Raw genomic sequence first — 19988 nt, forward strand, 5'->3', positions numbered from 1 at the left:
TTTTTTCTGCTTCTGTTTAAGAGTACAATGATTACATTTTAAATGCCTGACTAAAATATAATGCTCTTAAAGCTCAAAATCACAAAAAATGTAGCATGTTTACTTGTGTATATGTGAGTGTTTGTATCTGTGTGCGTCATTTGCAGTGCTGTGATGAATGTGTCTCACTGACTCAGACATGTGGAAACATACCTGCGAGCGTGAGTGCAATGCAATCAGTCTCCTAGCATGAACACAATGAAAAAAGGTTTAGAGGAGGCCTGTGCTCTTCAGCTCCACAGCACGGTGTTTACACATCACTGTTGCTCCAGTGTATCCTCTATACCTGCCTTAAAACACAACTGCATGTTTATCTCTGGCCTTTTTATTAGAAACAGGAATGTGGCTATGAAGTGTGTATATATAAAGGACTCCTTAGCAAATTATGGATGCTTGAAACTACATTACAGGGATATTCACTGTAAAAAAAATAAAATAAATGGTGTTAATTTATTCACCCACAGGTCATCCATTTTTTTTTACTTGAAATCGTTTTCATTGGTGATTCATAACATGCTTGTCAATAGCTAATAACACTTTGAGAATAAAAAAAAGCATATACAGGCAAAACACAATTAATCCTTGTGGTTCCAGGTGATGATATCACAAACTGTACAAGAAAATAAAGCTTATTTAACTTTATTTCTTTTAATCCACAAACTAGATGGTCACACAGCAGTCTGGAGTGTTCGGTTTCTTGCAGAGACCAATCGTTATGCTTCAGAAGACTTCAGGGTATTAGGAGCCATAGATATTGATTTAGTTTTGCTTGTAAATGTTTTATTTGTTTATTTTTTTTTAAATATCAGGAGCTGTTGTTGTCAATTGCTGGTTATCCTTTTAAAGTACATGGTCTATTCTTTTCCCTTGCAGACTGTTAATAGTAATATTTTAATCGTAATGATAATGGTACTATTTTAAATTGTATTCTTACTTGTTTATTTTCTGCTTTCATGTTAATTTCAGTTTTAGTAATTTAGTAATTTTGTTATGTGCTTTTGTGCTTTATGTAGTCGTTTCTAAGACTGTATAAAAAATTGTTAAACTAGGGATGCACTGATCCCGATACTTAGATCGGATATCGGTTTGATACTGCATATTTTTGCTGGATAAGGAATCAGCCAGCTGGTACCAATCCAAATCCGATCTTGTGCGTGCGCTAGATTCTGTGTTTATAAGCCAACAAACGCCAGGAATGTAGCTTGTTATAAGGCACTAGAAAGTTGTCATGTAGGCCTACTAATTCCCAAGTGTTCTGAAGCCATTCTATAGTTTAAGGTGAAGCACAGATGAAAATTCAATTTAGCACTTTCCATCGCCGCACCTGACAATCATTGTCCATTAATTGCAATTTAAATTGCATGTCGCGTTTATGACAACACGAAAAACTTTCTCCAAGACTATTTGTTCCTCTTAATATAAGTAATCAGAGGAGAAATGGATTTAGTTTTGCATTAAATGGGTTAATTTTGACCTGCAACACGGAAATCATTGCTGTTTCTAAATGATGTTGCGCTGTGTCTGTTAGACCAGCAGATCGCATTCGTGTCACTGGAGTAGAGAGGGTTATTACCTGCTCTTCACACACAAAGTGGGCCTACCTGAAATGTAAATTAGAAAGGCTCAATAATACGTCTAGGGGTATGATTCTCGCTTGGGGTGCGAGAGGTCCCGGGTTCAAATCCCGGACGAGCCCCCAGCTGCCAACACTGGTGAACTACACAGTAACTGTTTTATCGTTTCAAAAGCAGACTGACTTTCTGCTGTCCAAACAAAAGTTCTTGACGGGCTAAGGAGATCAGTCAGTGGTTTAGCCACAGAGGAAAAGTTCCTACAGAAACTTCTATAATACCCTGACATGCCCAAAAACCTCCTTAACTCCCGTCGAGTACTAGGTGCTGGAAATTCTTGAATGGCAGCAACTTTTGCCTCTACAGGACGAACTTCGCCTTTTCCCACCTTTTTACCCAAGTAATTTACTGTAGCTTTACCGAATTCACATTTTGCTAAGTTCAAAGTCAAGGAAGCATTAGAGAGACGCTGAAAAACTTTAGTTAACACAGACAAGTGCTCTGACCAAGTTGATGTATAAATGACTAAGTCATCCAGATATGCCTCACAGTTGGATACATCAGCTAGCACCATGTTAACTAACCTTTGAAATGTCGCTGGGGCATTTCGCAGGCCAAAAGCCATAACATTATACTGCAGAAAGGCATCGGGTGTCACAAAAGCTGAAATGTCTGAAGCTCTTGGTGTCAACGGCACTTGCCAATAACCTTTAAGCATATCTAGTTTGGTAACAAAAACAGCAGACCCCACATTATCAATGCAGTCATCCATCCTTGGAAGTGGAAAACAATCTGGTACAGTTACAGAATTAACTTTACGATAATCTGTACAAAATCGAAAAGCTCCATCAGCTTTTGGTACTAGAACACAAGGAGAACTCCAAGGACTAACACTTGGTTTTGCAAAACCCTCACTCAACAAATAGTCCACTTCCTTTCTCATGGCAGTTCTTTTAACATGATTTAAACGATAAGGATGTTGCTTAATAGGGGTGGCATTACCAACATCGATATCGTGATAAACCACGTTAGTTTGTTTTGGTATATCACCAAAAATCTGAGGAAAACTCTGAATCATTGTAACTAATTCTGTTCTCTGATCTTTTTCCAGATGACAGAGAAACTCAGGAAGGTCAGTTAAGATCTCAGAATTAGTTAAACGAGCAAAAGGCATTGGGTCAACTTGCACTTTAACTTCATCCATATCAAGCTCAACATCCTGAGAAAAAGGCAACACAGTCTCACAGTTCACCGCAACCATAGAAACTGCAGGCTCTGTGTTCACTTTTAAACAGGGAGATGGCACTTCCTTCCTAGAATGATAGGCTTTAAGCATATTAATGTGACATATGCGTTTTTGTCTTTTCCGATCAGGTGTCTTAATAACGTAATCAGTCTCACCTCTCTTACCCAGCACTTCATACGGACCAGCAAAACGTGCAGACAATGCAGACCCTGGAATTGGCAACAACACAAGAACATTATCCCCTACAGAAAAGGAACGTGAGACAGATGCCTTATCAAAGTGATTTTTCATTCGAACTTGAGCTTTTGAAAGAGCTTCTTTAGCTTGAGCACAAGCTTCCTGCACACGCTCACGAAAACGAGCCACATAATCAAGAACGTTCTCCTTTGAACTCAGGTGATTGTTCAGCCCAAGCATTTGTTCTTTTAGAACCTTCAGTGGGCCTCGAACACTATGGCCAAACACCAATTCAGCTGGACTAAATCGTAGAGACTCTTGAGGAATCTCCCGAATAGCAAACAAAACAAAGGGTACTCCCTCGTCCCACTCATTTCCTGTATCCCAACAGTATTTCTTCAACATACATTTAAGTGTCTGATGAAATCTTTCTAGCACACCTTGACTCTCAGGATGGTACGGGCTAGAAACACGATGTTGGATACCTAAGGAACGAAACGTTTGCGTGAACAACTTAGACATAAAGTTAGTTCCTTGGTCAGTTTGTATGATTTTGGGCAAACCAAAGGTGGAAAAAAACTTGACCAAAGCCTTAACCACTGCCTTAGATGTTATTTTCCTCAGCGGTATTGCTTCAGGGTAGCGAGTAGCTACACACATTACCGTGAGCAAAAACTGATTGCCAGACTTTGTTTTCGGAAGTGGCCCAACACAGTCCACAATGACATGTTCAAAAGGCTCACCTATAACAGGAATGGGAACTAATGGTGCAGGAGGGATTACCTGATTAGGTTTCCCCATGACTTGACAGACAGAACATGTACGACAATAAGCAGCTACTTCTCGTTTTAGCCCAGGCCAGAAGAAATGATGTAGAACACGATTATAGGTTTTTGTAACACCTAAGTGTCCAGACATGGCATGATCATGGGCAAGGGACAGAATAGATGCACGATACTCAGTAGGAACTACTATTTGACAAACAGCAGTACATTCTTCACTATCTAAACCCCTTGGCTTCCACTTGCGCATCAATAAACCATCCTCCAGAAAATACAGTGTACTTCCTTTACTATTATTCACTGCCTCAAAACACTTTTCTAAAGTGGCATCCCTCTGCTGGGCTTCACTTAGCTTATCACGGGTAATGGGTAATGAAGGTATGGGAAAACTACTAACCTTTCCAGTTCCTATTTCCTCACTACTGTGGTTTGCTGCATTGATAATGTCGTCATCTGCGCACATAAATGTATCGTCAAGTATAAAGTCTGTCCCCATCTTCCTCGTCTGAGCACGAGTTAACACACACGCTGGAAATGCTTCAGGATACTCTTGAGTGAACTGTTCTGAAACAGAAGTTATAACAGGTCTGTCCAATACTTCCAACACCGGTATCACTTTACCCCCAGCCAGATCGTTACCTAAAATCACATCAACACCAGGCACAGGCAATGCAGGTCGCACACCTACATCAACAAATCCAGTGATCAAATCAGTTTGTAAATACACACGATGTAATGGCACCTTCACAACTTCCATACTGATACCTTGCACTAAAATACTGGAACCAGTGTAGGAGTCATCAGAAAATGATAGTAAATCTCCACGTATAAATGAGCGGGCTGCTCCCGTGTCTCTCAACACGTGGACTTCAACTCGATCACCTGGTTGGTCACTGAAAGATACAAACCCATCAGATAAGAATGGCTCATAAGTAGAGTCAACAGCAATTGGCATTGTTTTAATCAACCCAACAGGCTGTGGACTGTTAGAATTTTGCTGTTTCCTTTTCAACAGGCCACAGTCTGCAATTAAATGACCAATCTTACGGCAATAAAAACATTCACGCCTTTCTCTGGGCTGCTCTACATTTAGTTTTAATGGAGATGCAGGCCGCAAAGAAACAGCAGAAATATTTTTATCTCTATGAGCAGAACTAAACACCCCTTTGTGTGTCAGAGCAAACTCATCTGCCAACACAGCAGCAGAGGCCAAAGTTGTCACTTTTTGCTCATTCAAATACAATACAGTTCGTTCTGGCACACATTTCTTAAAATCTTCAAGGAGCATTAACTCACGCAACGTAGAAAAATCCTCTGCCTGACTTGAAGCACACCACTTATCAAATAACACTCCCTTTTCTCGTGCAAATTCCACAAAAGTCTGATTACTGCTCTTTCTGTGGTTTCTAAATTTCTGTCGGTAAGCTTCAGGCACTAACTCATATGCACGCAAAATAGATGCTTTCACGGTCTCATACTTCAAACTGTCTTCCAAAGACAGTGTGGAAAACACTTCCATAGCTTTCCCGACTAATCTGCATTGCAACAGCAATGTCCACACTTCTTTTGGCCAGCTTAATGAAGCAGCAATTCTCTCAAACACACAAAAATAACTGTCCACTTCCATCTCTCTAAATAATGGCACTAATGAAATGTTTTTACTTACATCAAACGTAGAGTTAGTCGAAACACAGGATGCTGTTTGTTTAACAGCCGAGTCAGAAGCAGGCGGGCCAGTAGAGACAGATGAAAGCTTCCTCTCCTCCAACTCTAACCGTTTCATCTGTACCTCTTTCTCAGACTGAATTTCGAGCCGTCGGATTTCGAGCCGCAGATCAAATTCAGCACGTCGGACTTGTGCTCTTTCTTCCGCTTCTATGCGAAGCCGAGCAAGACAAAGTTTTAAATGCGCATCCACTTTAGCACCCGGCGACGCCGGAGAAAATGCTTCAAATGGGGGAAGACCTGTTTTAGCTTTTGCCTCCGCATCCACGTCAACATGCCCTTCGACCACACTGTTTGAATCTACGCCTTCGTCTAAATTCTGTTCACTGTTTTGATCTGCTTCTCTAACCACTTCAGGCAAACTGAAAACATTTTGTTCCGCCAATCCATTCAAAACAGCAGCTTTAATCTCACGTTTTAACAATTGCCGATTAACAGAGATTTGGAAGTGATCAGCTATTACTAACAAATCGTCTTTACGAAATTTATCAATGAGATCCAATAACGGATTCTCAATAAACTGAAGCACCAATGACGACATCGCGAAGCTTAATGTTACCAACCAACTACACAGGATTATCAAACTTGTGACACTCACCTATCATCAATATTTCCACAATGTCTGTGTTGGGTCACAGCAGCTACTCCCAGGGGAAAATACAGGCCATCAAAAGTAACCGGGCTTCCTCTACACCAAGGAAGGATCCCGGACGAGCCCCCAAATTATGTTACGCCCCGTGTGGCTCGGAGGATGAAAAGGGCTTAACATAATTATGACAACCCAATCTTTTATGAATTCCCCTGAGACGTTAGCTGCTATGAATGGACAGACAACAATGTGTCAAAAAAAATGGTTCGTTTTATTACAATAAAGGAAAATATTTAAATCACCCAAAATGTATTTACAAATGTGTACAATGCAAAATGAAGTTAACAAACAAACCTGATAGAGGGAAGGAAAATAAGCGGTGCCAAATCAAAGAAAATAACAAATTAAACACCCTCTAACTAATCCCTCCCCCAACTCTAAATAACTAAAGAGAAATATGTAAATAGGGAAAAAAAAAAAAAACATCTTCAGCGTCACACGCCCCTTACTCAACTGCACTCACTGGAACAAACATACACACAATAGCACCCGCTTCTAACCTAGTGGATTAACAGAGAATCAACTACGTGTGTGAAAATGTAAGTCACGTGACATACTGAACTTTCACTTCCCTTTTAGTACATTTAAAGCAAGTTTAGGATAAGATGTTCTAAACAGATGTACAACTCACAAAGAAAACTTTAAAACGAACCGGAGAACAAGATTGGCACAAAATGTCACACAAACAAGCACAGCAGCAACAAGGATCCCCCTCTAATCTGGCTTGAGTGTTCACTGGAGGAGTCCTTAAATAACCCCAATCTTCTTCTGATTGGTCCACTCGGGAGAACTCAGCCAACCAATCGGAACACCTAGATTTCAGAAGGACAGCAGACAGCAAATAAAAACAGAGAGGGGAGGAGAGAGCAACAGAGCAACACCCCCAGGCATGTAACAGCTGCTAAGTTTTGAAAGTGTCCGCAGATACCGAAAGGCTGTGAGCTGTGTCTCAGTGATGCATCAAGCATGTCATTCACGCACCGGCTGTTCAGACGTGACTTGCGATGCTCCGTAGAATTATTCTGTAATAGTAAACATTTCTGTTCTCTCATCCTTCCGACTGAGTTTATTCTTCGGAGGGGAATACTTTCACTGCTGCGAATAGTTTGTAAAGCCTGGTTCATTGTGGTCAAAGTAGTTGATTAAATTAATAAAAGTGAAACTGACGAGCGCAATATGGATTGTCATTAACAGAAAATTATTTAGTCTAATATAATCTACTCTGAAACTGTAATTTTATTTATTTAATTATTTCACTGTAATTTTATTTATATTAATATTTTATTCAACAGACAAGTTTGTGTTATGATTAGGGTCAATAGTGCTAGCCTTCAAAGAAAAAATTTAATTAAAAAAGGAAACATAAGCTGGACCACAGCAGATCAATGTCATAACGAATGCTCAAATAATGTAGCCTAGTTTACAGCAAGCATCATGATTTTACTTGGATTGTGTCATCTGTCATATACAATAGGCCTATAGGTCTGTTAGTTTTTACTTAAGAAGATATACTATTTGAGTTTAGCACCAGAACTATAAAAACTGTGCCTAAAAAAAGGCACAGTATTGGGATCAGATTTGTATCGGTCGATATTTTGGTATTGGATTGGATCGGTTGCAAAAAAACTTGCTATCGGTGCAAGTTAAACACTTTAAAATGACGGTCTAGTTAATTTTTGTTAATGTATTTAATAACATTAACAAAGCATGAACAATCTTGTACAGCATTTATTTATCATTGTTCAGCATTTACTATTGCAATATTAAAATCCAAAGTTGCACTTGTTAACATTAGTTAATCCACTGTTAGTTAACTAACAGAACTAAAAATAAAACATTCTGTTCTCAACTAATATTGACAAAGATTAATAAATACTCTAATACATGTATTGATCATTGATTGTTCTTGTTAGTTAACACATTAACATAAAAAATGGTTTTAGTTTTCAATTTTTTTTTCAATTCATTTCAGTTACAGTGGAATGCAACATTTGTAATTTTGGTAACACTTTATTTTGATGGTCCCTATTGCACATTTTGTCGCCTAAAAGTTGCATTGCACCTAGATGCCGATTACTTCTCATTTGAGTATTAGTAGACTGTCTGCTTAATATCTGCTGATACTGCTCCTTTAACAGACATTTAACTGAATATAAGAAACTTAGTTTCAATTTAGTGTAATCAACTTACACTAACCCTAACCCAAACCCCAACCTAACAGTCTACTTATAATCTATTGAGAATTAGTTGGCACGTAGATGCAGTGTATCTTAAATTCAACAAAATGCATTAAGTGACCATTAAAATAAAGTGATACTGTAATTTTTAATACCATTAAATCCTTTTCATAAATAATCTATGCATTTTTTACTTAATTTTCAGTACCAATATGATTTTTTACTGATTTGAGTACAAATAAGAGATTTGTATAGCTTTGTAACAATTTTAATAGTGTTGATTCTATTTCCCTACAGCGTGTTGAATCGGACTCCTGTGCATCTGATTCATGAAATCATACTGGTGGATGACTTCAGTGAAGATTGTGAGTAATTAAACTATAATTAAACACCACCACATTTACAGTATAAGCAATCTACAGTATATTAAACTACACTCAAAAAATGACTTTTGCTGATTGTTCAAACTTATTTAAAATGAGCTAAAACAACACTGTTCTTGAGATTTTTATGAATTTAATTTTATATTCAATCCACTTAAATTTCTTAAGTTAACTTAATAATACCTTAACTTGTGTTGGCAAAACATAGATGAAATGTTCTGAAGCCTTCATTTTTTACAGTGTATTTTATTCTCCTTTCAGCAAACGATTGCCTTCTTCTCACCAAGTTGCCCAAAGTAAAGTGTCTTCGCAATAAACACAGAGAAGGTAAGCCACTCTCTCTCTTTCTGAATTTTGTTGTAGGAAAGCCAAAATGGCAATTTACATAATAAGAAAATAAAGAATAGAGGGTGAATTTTGTCAAAAAAAAATGTTAAGAGTTTAATGAAAGTGAGAATCTGTTTTCATTGAGTTTTTTTATAAGAATGTCAAGAATATTGAAAAAAAATTGTATGTGGATTCATTAAGTTAGGTTGTGGTCTGTTAAAGATGGAGAACTAATATTTACAAAAATGGCTTGTGTAAAATGTACTTTTCAAATACGGTATGAAATAAAGCACATTTTAAAAATAACAAAAACAATAAGCATATCATACAACATATTGATAAAAAGGAAAAAATAAATAAAATAATAATGCAAATAATACTTGTTATCATAATAAAAAATATTTAATTATAATAAAAAGTAAGGAGGAAGAAATAATAATAAAGCAATATATGAACACAGAGAGCTTTGGTTTTTGCGCTCTCTCTCTCTCTCTCTCTCTCTCTCTCTCTCTCTCTCTCTCTCTCTCTCTCTCTCTCTCTCTCTCTCTCTCTCTCTCTCTCTCTCTCTCTCTCTCTCTCTCTCTCTCTTTCTCTCTAAGCCCCCCCACCCAAACCCATGAATTAAATATTTGGTTTTGGGCTGGCAACACGCCTGTTTGTAAAAGCATCCAGACTCTAAAAGCAGCTGTTTGCTTTTCGCCCATGAGCTGGTGAGTATTTTAACAGCAGGTGGTGCGTTACTGGGAGGGCGATGGTGAACAGACTGTGAAGAAGATTACTGCACATTGGCCAGTCTTTCACAATTCCCTACATGCACCAGTTGCACAGGTGGAAAACAGAGCAGATACAGTTCCTCCGCCACGCACTTGTACTGTCATCTGTATCTTTCCATTCGGATGAACAGATATATTGAATGTAGAGGGTGACGGAACTCGGATTATTTTGCAAACGGCTTGCAAATACATTGATATAAGGAAAGATATTGCAGGGGAATAGGGTAAAAATAACTTAACAAATAACTAACAGTGATCACAATCCTTTCCCGATTGTCTGAATTAATTTCAATATGCAAAATAGACATTATATATTATTATGCACTAATAAGCAAGCATTTCTAGCACAAAATGTGGATGAAGCCAGGTTCAAAATGCCTGTTTTGGTTTTGGTATATTTTTGACACACCATAATTCTACTACTCCATATTACAGCCAGAGGGAAAAATAAACACAATATTTAATAAAATTTTGCATACAGTCAGTCAAATTATGTATGATCAAATCCCTCTGTTAAAACTTATGATTTTTTTTTTGGTAGTACTTTAGTTTAGGTCACGATTCACAGTATTAACAAACAAATAACTAATACTACTAGCTTAATTATTTACTAATTAGCTGCTTATTAATAGTTAGTAAGGTAGAAGTTGGGTTTAGGTAGGGTTTTGGGCAGGATTAATGATGCAGAATAAGATCATACTTTATAACTACTAATGAACAGTTAATTTCTTAATAATAGGCAGGTAATAAGCCAGTAGATAATAGCATGAATTGTGACCTAAACTAAAGTGTTACCATTTTTTGTATCATTCTGTTGTTCGTTTTCTATAAGTGAGGTTTAATTGTTTTTTATGCGGGATTTACAAAGCCTCACTTTAAATAGTCCTCACTTTAGATGAGCTCACATAATTGTAGCAATTTGTGTTAATAAAGCATTTATTAACAAATAGATTTACTTTTACTATATGACTAAAAAATAAGACGCATAAATGTTCATTTAAATTGGTTATTAATCATTAACTTAATGATGATGAATGATCTCAAAAACACTATCTGCTCTTAAATAACTGGTTTGTAAATATTGCAATACTTAATTCGTTATGAAAAATTATTCATCATTAACAAAGAACGAATATATATGCTTATGAACCAAGAATACAGCATTTGTAGCTGTGTTTATAAAATGCTTACTGATGTCTATTAATGCTTGACAAATAAAGAAATAACATAGCGTGCAGTTATTACATTGTTACTGAAAAAAATAATTCTAATTTCCAGTCACACTTATTCAGTCACAATACATATTTGTTAATGTGATTAACTGAGTTCTTAAAATTTTATTGATTTACTTTTTTTTCTTTTGAAAAGAAAAGAAAAATGCTGTACATGAAAACCAGTATATCCACCTGCAGTGCTTCGCCTTAAAGTCAAAATAAAATAATAAATAAACATTTCAAAATCAATTTGTAAGCAGAGCATTTCGGAGTGCCTCTGACTGAAAACATTGGTCTTAAACCGTTAAAGCAAATATTGATTTTGCCACTGCTGTACAGCCTGTGGCAGATTTTATGTCTGCCGTTGTTGGGAATGGCTGTCCGAGAGATTGACTCTGGTTAAAATGGCCACTTAATGTTTAATGAAATCCCATTAGCATGGTTTAACAACATTATGGATGTTGAAAGGTTAAGTCATCTTTATGGCTGGTTACCTTTTTGGTAGATTAAGCGGGTCAGGCTTTACATAAATTTCCATGTCCAATTCGGATTTAAATTTCTCATTTAGTTTATTAGCGCCATGCTTTGAATGTCACTGGGTCTAAATGCATTGAGTCGTTAATAACTAGATTTTCATATCATGAGTGGTTTAGAGTGTTGCGGTGTGGTTTTTAAGGTGTTTTGAGCACTGGAGTTTTAGTAGTTTTTAGACTATTATAGTATTTATTAATAATTTAGAAGAGCTGTTTAATTATTTTACTTTGTTGTTATTGATTATTTAAAAAATTCTGTGGCTTTTATTTTTAGCCATTTTATTCTTAATTTAAACTTATTTGGGCTCTATTTTAACGATTTAAGTCTAAAGCGCATGGCGCAAAAGCCTTAAAGATGTGTGCGAATTCACTTTTGCTTTTTTAAGGGCGGAAAAATACGCTCTGCGCCCTGGCGCAAGGTCTAACAGGGTTGTGCTTATTTTCTTAATGAATTAAAAAAACATGAAAATTTAAGGTTGCGCTGGTTTGAAAATAGCAACAAATTGCACTTCATTTCATTTTGAAAAAGTTTTTGTTTTTCATTTTGGTAATTATGTTTTATAAATTTAGTTTTCTTTAGTTTTTAAAAACATTTATTTTTAAAAAATTCTTACCTTAAAGTTTACTTATTTTAGTTATCTGGAAATCTTTTATTTTTAATTTGTCTAGTGTTTTTTTGTGCTTTTGTCATTTTCATTCTTTCTTTTTTTAGTATTTTTATATGATTTACTTTTTTATTTTTAGTTATATTTTTATGTTAATATAGTTTTATTATATTTTTATTAGGTTTGTTCATATTTATATATTAACCTCAACTTAAACTGTATTTATTTCTGTTCATTGTCAAGGGGGCCTTTCTAATAATTTCTAATACTAAATTTTTTTTGTAAATATAATACAATTTTATCACCAATAATACATCTCAAAACTTTTTTGTTTTATATATGTTTTTTTAATTACAAAGAGATACAATTCACAACAGCTGTTAGACATTTTTATAGCAAATTCTAATTAAATTCCCTAATCAGGGAAAGAAAACTAAACAACACATGCTTTTGCATGATCTTCCATTAATACAAAAACTATTTACAGAAGTAACTGGGCCATTAGAAAAAATCCTTAGTGTTAAGCCCTGTATGAGTCTAAAATTACATTTATAATGGTCTTGAAAGGGTCTTAAATAGTCTTAAATTTGACTTTAGAACTCCATCGGTTCTGAATGTTTGAATGTCCCCAGATTGTTGCTATGATGTTTTACTCTCCTGATAAACCTTGAGTCCCTGCTTTATTTAGTCTGTTGGATTTATTTGCTAATTTCATCATCTGCCATGCAAAGTCCATTTGCTTAGAAAAGTAATAGCACTGCTTTTCCAAATAAGCTGCAAATAACTTAATCAGTCACGTCTCTAGATATACAAATGTTCAATACCCAAGCTTAGAGGTTTGCTCCATACACAAAAGTATGAACAAACACTACTAATTACAGTGTGATGATATTAATAACACTAATAATGCACCAGTCACCTATGTTGTGCAGAAAGTTATACTGAAAAGTTCTTATTAGTAATGATCATCCACTCGCTGCCTCCTCCCTGTTTATTCCAGCGCTCCGAGGTTCCATTACACACTGTCACACGTTGTCGCTTAGACAGCATTGATTAATGCATAAAACCCCTGTGCAGCCAACTCTGTACAAGAGAAAATTGTTAAAAGGTTTAAGGCATTTAAACCCCATTGTCGTCCCGGAGCTACAAGCGGGGTGTGCGGTTCTGCTATGTTAACTCTATTAGCTGTAGGTGAATGTAATCTCTGCCGTTCACTCACTTACTCTCTCACTCTCCTTCGTTGTCTGTCTTTCTCGCTCTCTCTTTCCTTCTCCATCTGCCCAATGCATACACAGAGGCCCATACACACACACTCACACACAAACACAACAGCTCTGTAGAGGCTGCGCTCACCCATCTGGAAAATACAGCCTTATTGAGGATGAAATGGGATTTTTAATTGGCTGAAGTTGCCATGCAGTGTGAAACTTTGCACGAGTCTTGCACGTTTACAATTATTATGCGTCCTCAGTCAGGCTCTACCAGTTTAACAGCTTCACGGAGAAGCGTCTTGCTCTGATTCGATAATAACCATAAGGCTTTAATTGTCCTTTCAACTAATCAGATTTAAATGGCTCTTCTCGTATCAGGTTTTTTTTGTGTGTGTGAGTGAGATTACTGGAATGAAAGTGTTTGTCGGTTTAATGGGCTTCTGAACAGATTTTGATGGACAGTGAGTTCTCAAGTGCCGCTGATATACAGCTATAGAAATGTAAATTCTCAAGTTCATATGGATTTATAGTTTTGTGTTTGAGTAAAATGCCATTTTCGTTTGAACTCTTTTGCTGTCATTGATGAGGTATCATATCAATTAAGAGAGTAACTTTTAGGTGAGTTATGGTAAGGGAAGCCCTGTAGTGCAGTGGTCCCCAACCACCAGGTCACGAACCGTTACTGGTAATGGTCCCTGGATCAATTGGTAACGGGCCACACAAGAAATCATCAATTATTTCTGTTTTATTTATTATCCGAGACTGAACGATCTTCTAATTTTGAAAATGTTTTTATTTTGAAAAATGACCGTAGTCTCTCAGATACATCTTGGCCACTTGAGCATCAAAATTTAACCCAAAAGCTAGAAAAATGAGAAAGAAACAGACATCTTTGAAAAGTTTCTTGGCGAAGAGGAAAAGTCCCATAGCGAAGGTCTCATGAACTGCCAAGGAATAGATCAGCAACACATTTGTCAACAAATGAGGTGAATCGAGCAAAGATCAACTGATGGTGGGGGGCGTTCACATATTGCGTCTTTTCCATGTGCAAGTTAGTTATTTCCAATGGAGGCGCGCAACTTGCGCACGCATATTGGAAGCAACACGCTCATACGTTCGAGCCTTCCAGGTGCTCCGAGTTGAAAACATCTCAGCTTTTCAGACTTTTACAAGCTTACCGAGAGTCATGTGACAATAACTGACCAATCAGCTTCATACTTTTGTATGGGATATACACATTCCAGCATATGTTTTAAGCAGCAGATGCCCTTCCAGCTGCAACCCATCTCTGGGAAACATCCATACACACTTATTCACACTCATACACTACGGACAATTTAGCTTACCCAATTCACCTGTATCACATGTCTTTGTACTGCGAGGGAAATCAGAACACCCGGAGGAAACCCACGCAAACACGGGGTGAACATGCAAACTCCACACAGAAATGCCAACTGACCCAGCCGAGGCTCGAACCAGCGATCTTCTTGCTGTGAGGCGACAACACTACCTACTGCGCCACCGCGTCGCCAATAGTGCTTTTAATTTTCTCTGTAAATAAAACTTGTATCAGAGTTAAAGCAATGTTTTGTCAGCTTGTCATCCTCTGAGAAAACGGTGGTCGCCTAGCAATCTACGTATACCCCTGGTCGCGGTAAAATTATCAAGCATTGACCGGTCTGTGGCGATAAAATGTTTGGGGACCACTGCTATAGTGTATGTCCCCAATGAGTTACGGGACCTCTGGGTCTCCCTGGAGCGATCAGTGTAGATCAGGTCGCATGTAAAAAATAAGGTTTTATCATAATAAAGTTAATTATTTTTAAAAGTAATATCTCGAAAATGCATTTTTCTATGTTTTTAGTGAAAATGTTGTGTTTTGGATTATCTGCGTTTAAGGGGTAATCTAACATGAGCACATGAAGATAGAATAAAATGCTTTTTTGTTGTTAAAAGCAGAGGCTACGTTCTTTATTTTTTATACAGTATATACAATGTCCATATACTTATTGCAGCAAAAAATTTTTTTTTTTTTTTTTTATTGTATTAAACCTACATTCTACCACTACTCTCCTGCCTGCTTTATTTGCTGAAATGTTTAAATATTATGTTAAATATTAATTATTATATTATTTTATAATGTTTTAAATATTATATTATTGCGTTTTTTATATGTTCATCTACATTAGTAATCCTATTCAATATGCAAACTCAACTACAACCGTACTAACAATTAAGAAGAAGCAAATTTTATACAGTATATAAAATGTCCATATATTTATTGCAGAAAATATTTTGTAAAATTCTGTAGAATGTAAACTGCTGACTTTCTTATGAATTAAAAATGAGAATGTTATTTAGAGATATTTTTGCATGAAAAAACTAAAAGTAGCTATGTTTTACTATGTGTGTATATTCATTTTTGGACAGCACAATTCCAATGTAATAACTTCAGATTGATTGAGAAATCTGTATTTAGTGAAATAACTCTGATTTTAAGTTACAGTGAAAGAAAACATAACTGATTCTGACCAAATGTCGTTTTCTGTAAAAAAGGAAAAAGCTCCAAATGACTATATTTTGAATTTGGAAGAAATGTTATCAGATCTTTATTAAACAGATACTAACATTTGAATCAAACCCACACCTAATAAATACTGGAAATGTGCAAAAATTTTCATAGCTTTTGTGTCTGTCTGTGTGTCAGTATTTGTTTGTGTTTTTTTTTTCAGGATTGATTCGCTCTCGTGTTCGAGGGGCTGACGCTGCAGGAGCCCAGATCCTGACTTTTTTGGACAGTCACTGTGAGGTCAACAAAGATTGGCTGCCTCCACTGCTGCAGAGGGTCAAAGAGGTACCATTTTACATTCAGTGTTGTTGTGTTCCAAGTCTGCTGAGAAATTTTACCTGGATGCTATGCTATTTTTCAATCTTTCAGTCTCTTTTTTCAATTCATTTTCAGTGGAGAAGAGTCAGCTGGCAGCAAATGTAACATTTCTTGTCAAACAACAAAATCATGCCACTTTGTTCTGCTTAAATGCTAACAGCACTGCCATTTGACATTTGACCAGCAGATTTCCACTAAACTACTGCTGTCGATATGTTAAGCATTTAATGCACCAGCAGTAGTTACATTTTTTATTTATTTTGTTCACAGTTCATTTCACAACCATGAAATTGTGATTTTTATTCACAACAAATCAGCATTTAGCTGACACCTGTTGTTCAGACACATTTTATTAATGAACAAGCTAAAACATTTTAGTTATGTTACATCACTAACATATGTAGTCGCTTATCACGTTAAAGATTATATTACATTATGAATAAAATCAGTATGTTCGATTAAAGGGTGGCACTATCAATTTTTTTAGACTGGACATCAGTTTTGGCCACAAATGTACAGTAAATCTGAGTAAAACAGCCTTTTGAACAAGAAAATATCTGCGCTGGGACTTTATGACACCATGTCATATAATCTGCATTGAGTGGTCTTTTAGTTTTTTCCAAGACACAGCTTCACTCTAGGGGTGACAGAGTATTTTCCTTTTATACTCCAAAGCTGTGGAAGACTCTCCCAGTAGACACCAGGGAAACAAATTTTATAGGGACCCTTAAATGACTTTTTAAAATATTTTCTTTTAGGATTCTGACTATTCATTTCATATGGTCTTGCATTACTTTTACATATTGTAATTCTAATGCATTGTTTGGCATACTTGTTTTATTCATGTGTGTATTTTTCACTATTGTGTTGCTTGCTTGTACAGCACTTTGAGGAAGCAACTTTTTAAAGGGGCTATACAAAATAAATGTTTATTATTATTATTATTATTATTATTATTATTATTATTATTATGTTCTTCTATGGAAATTGACTAAATTGTTATTTTTTTTACTCATTTTTTAAACATTTTTCTTTTATTAACGTGTCTGATATAAGTGGATGATTGTCTCATCCTCATCCTGCTAAACAGAAAACAGAGAAGAGAATAGATGTCTTTGATTTAGGGATCATCCTTCTATATTGACATTTGTATTAAAGTTAACTGAATTAAACTGAACAGAACTTCAACAGAGACATTTGTATTAAACTTAACTGAATTAAACCGAACAGAACTTCCACAGAGACATTTGTATTAAACCTACATTCTACCACTACTCTCCTGCCTGCCTTATTTGCTGAAATGTTTAAATATTATGTTAAATATTAAATATTATATAATTTTATAATGTTTTAAATATTATATTATTGCGTTTTTAATATCTTCATCTATGTTGCATTGGCACAATCTACATTATAAATTGCATGCTTTGTAATAAATACTGCAATATTCTATAAAATAAGACTCTTTAGTTTATGTACCAATTTCCACCATTAACCACTGGATTATTACCTGCTTATTACTAAGATATTGGCTGTTTATTAATACTTATAAAGTATTTATTCTACATTAGTAATCCTATTCAATATGCAAACCCAACTACAACCGTACTAGCAATTAATAAGAAGCAAATTAGTACTTTATTGTGCTAAAAACCTTAATAATTCACCCCCAAAAATGAATATTTACTCACCCTCAAGTACTTCCAAACCTTTATGAGTTTCATTCTCCTTTTGAACACTAAAGTAAATTTTGAAGAAAGCTGAAAACGTGTAACCATTGAATTCCATAGTAGGAAAAGCAATTATCATGGAGATCAATGGTTACAGTTTTTCAACATTTTTCCAAATATTTTCTTTTGTGTTAAACAGAACAAAAACACAATTTTATTTTTTGTAACAAGTAAAGAATGAGTAAACGATAAATGTAACGTGTGAGTTGGGGTACAATAGAGTTGAGAGACCAAATGAACTTCATCAACTCAGAGTCATGCAGGCAATGGTCAAAACAGGAGCAAACAGCATCATAAGGAAAATCCAAAATCGTTGTCGTGGTCACAGACAAAGAGGTCAATACAAGCGGCAAAACAACATAAATGAGACATAAGGCAAAGGTCAGAAAACAAGCCAAGGCTAGACAATAGAACACTTTGATATACTACAGGATAATCAGGCGTGATGCGGAACTGGTGTGTGAGTGAGGTGCCTGATGAAATGTAGTACAGTAGTGTTTCCAGCAATCTACAAGGGCTAGATTGCTGGTGATTGTGACAATAATAGGGTTTTCATTTTTGGGTAACCTGTCCCTTTAATAGTGACTTGTATCTTTGAATAAAGTGTGATCAATAAGAATTTTTGGTTTAAATTTTATTGTGACTTTAACATGTTATCCAAATGTGTACTCAGAAATCAGATGTTAACTTACAAGGGACAACTCGGTTTTAGAACAACATCTTTCTTTTTCAAAATCCATATCACAAACAATTTGGAGAAGTTTGAAAAGCTAGTACTGCTGACACATATCAAGTGCTCTTTTATTTCAGCGAGGCGGCATTGTGAGGCATGAGAGGGTTGAGTGATGAGGTCAGAGTGTCTGGTGTAATGATGTTGGACGAGTGTGTGTGTGTGTGTGAGCGCACATTCTCTCACTCTTAACACAGATAATCCCAGCGCTCGCCGATTTTCCACCTCTTTTGTTGTGAAATCAAGCTGAACAGACAGTGAGTCCACATTCTCTATCAAATCTCATGCACTCTTTTGTCTCATTTGGAAATGTTTTCATTTTTCAGGACCCGACCTGTGTCGCCAGCCCCGTGATTGACATCATTAATATGGACACGTTTGCCTACGTCGCCGCTTCCTCAGACTTGCGAGGAGGTAAAAGCAGCAATTATAATTCCTCATTCACTGTTCCACCATTGACATTAAGGGCTGCCGGTCACAGCCCCCAATCAGCGGTGTCACCCAGAAACAAATCTAACAATTAGCTGCAATGAAAGGCCCAGCCTATCATCTGCAGTTCACTTTAATTATCACCGCTGTCGCAGTGTATAATTATGACTTATAAAAATTTAAGGCACAAGAAATTAGAGCAAAAGGATCTTCATTGATCTGTCTCTTTCTTTCTTTCTGCTTTCCCTCGCTCCATCTCTTGCCGCAGGATTCGACTGGAGTTTACACTTTAAATGGGAGCAACTATCTGCTGAAAAGCGAGCCAAGAGAGCTGACCCTACAGAGCCCATTAAGTAGGTGAAAAGAAGCAGAGGAGCCTTTATAACCATTCTGCTAAATGAGGACAGAGGTTTGAGCACCATGTTTAGAATCTATTGAGAATTTAGAGACTTATGTGTTTGCTGTAAGTTCAAATTACTTTATTAACAAAGTGTTTAAAGGGACGTTTAAAAGCACCATGAGGTGGCATTTGGTGCTAGAAATGATGTACTGTAAAATGGGACTCGTATGGAAATATGATGGCCATATATGAACCTGAGTATGAATTTATAGCTAATGTATTTGAACGTGCATCACATATTTGAAATATACAGTAGTCACCATTTGAATTGGATCACAACCTTTCGTCAAAGTTGACCTAAAACTATTCAACAACACCCATTTATGTCTTAGGACTATTTTAAAAACTTTTTTGATCCACTTCAAATGTTGACTATAGCAAGTTGCATATACACTCACCG

At 36.1% G+C, this 19988-nt stretch overlaps 1 protein-coding gene across 1 annotated transcript in view; it reads left to right on the plus strand.

The window, feature by feature from the left end:
* Positions 1 to 19988, plus strand: part of galnt14 (UDP-N-acetyl-alpha-D-galactosamine:polypeptide N-acetylgalactosaminyltransferase 14 (GalNAc-T14)) — a 115262-nt gene that overhangs the window by 42372 nt on the left and 52902 nt on the right. Inside the window, exons 4-8 of the mRNA XM_056481125.1 lie at positions 8664 to 8731; positions 9011 to 9076; positions 16145 to 16266; positions 19086 to 19173; positions 19457 to 19541. Of these exons, the coding sequence (XP_056337100.1) occupies positions 8664 to 8731; positions 9011 to 9076; positions 16145 to 16266; positions 19086 to 19173; positions 19457 to 19541 (429 nt within the window). The remainder of the gene's footprint in view (positions 1 to 8663; positions 8732 to 9010; positions 9077 to 16144; positions 16267 to 19085; positions 19174 to 19456; positions 19542 to 19988) is intronic.

The sequence above is a fragment of the Danio aesculapii genome, chromosome 20, assembly GCF_903798145.1.
Source record: "Danio aesculapii chromosome 20, fDanAes4.1, whole genome shotgun sequence".
Classification (NCBI taxonomy): domain Eukaryota; kingdom Metazoa; phylum Chordata; class Actinopteri; order Cypriniformes; family Danionidae; genus Danio; species Danio aesculapii.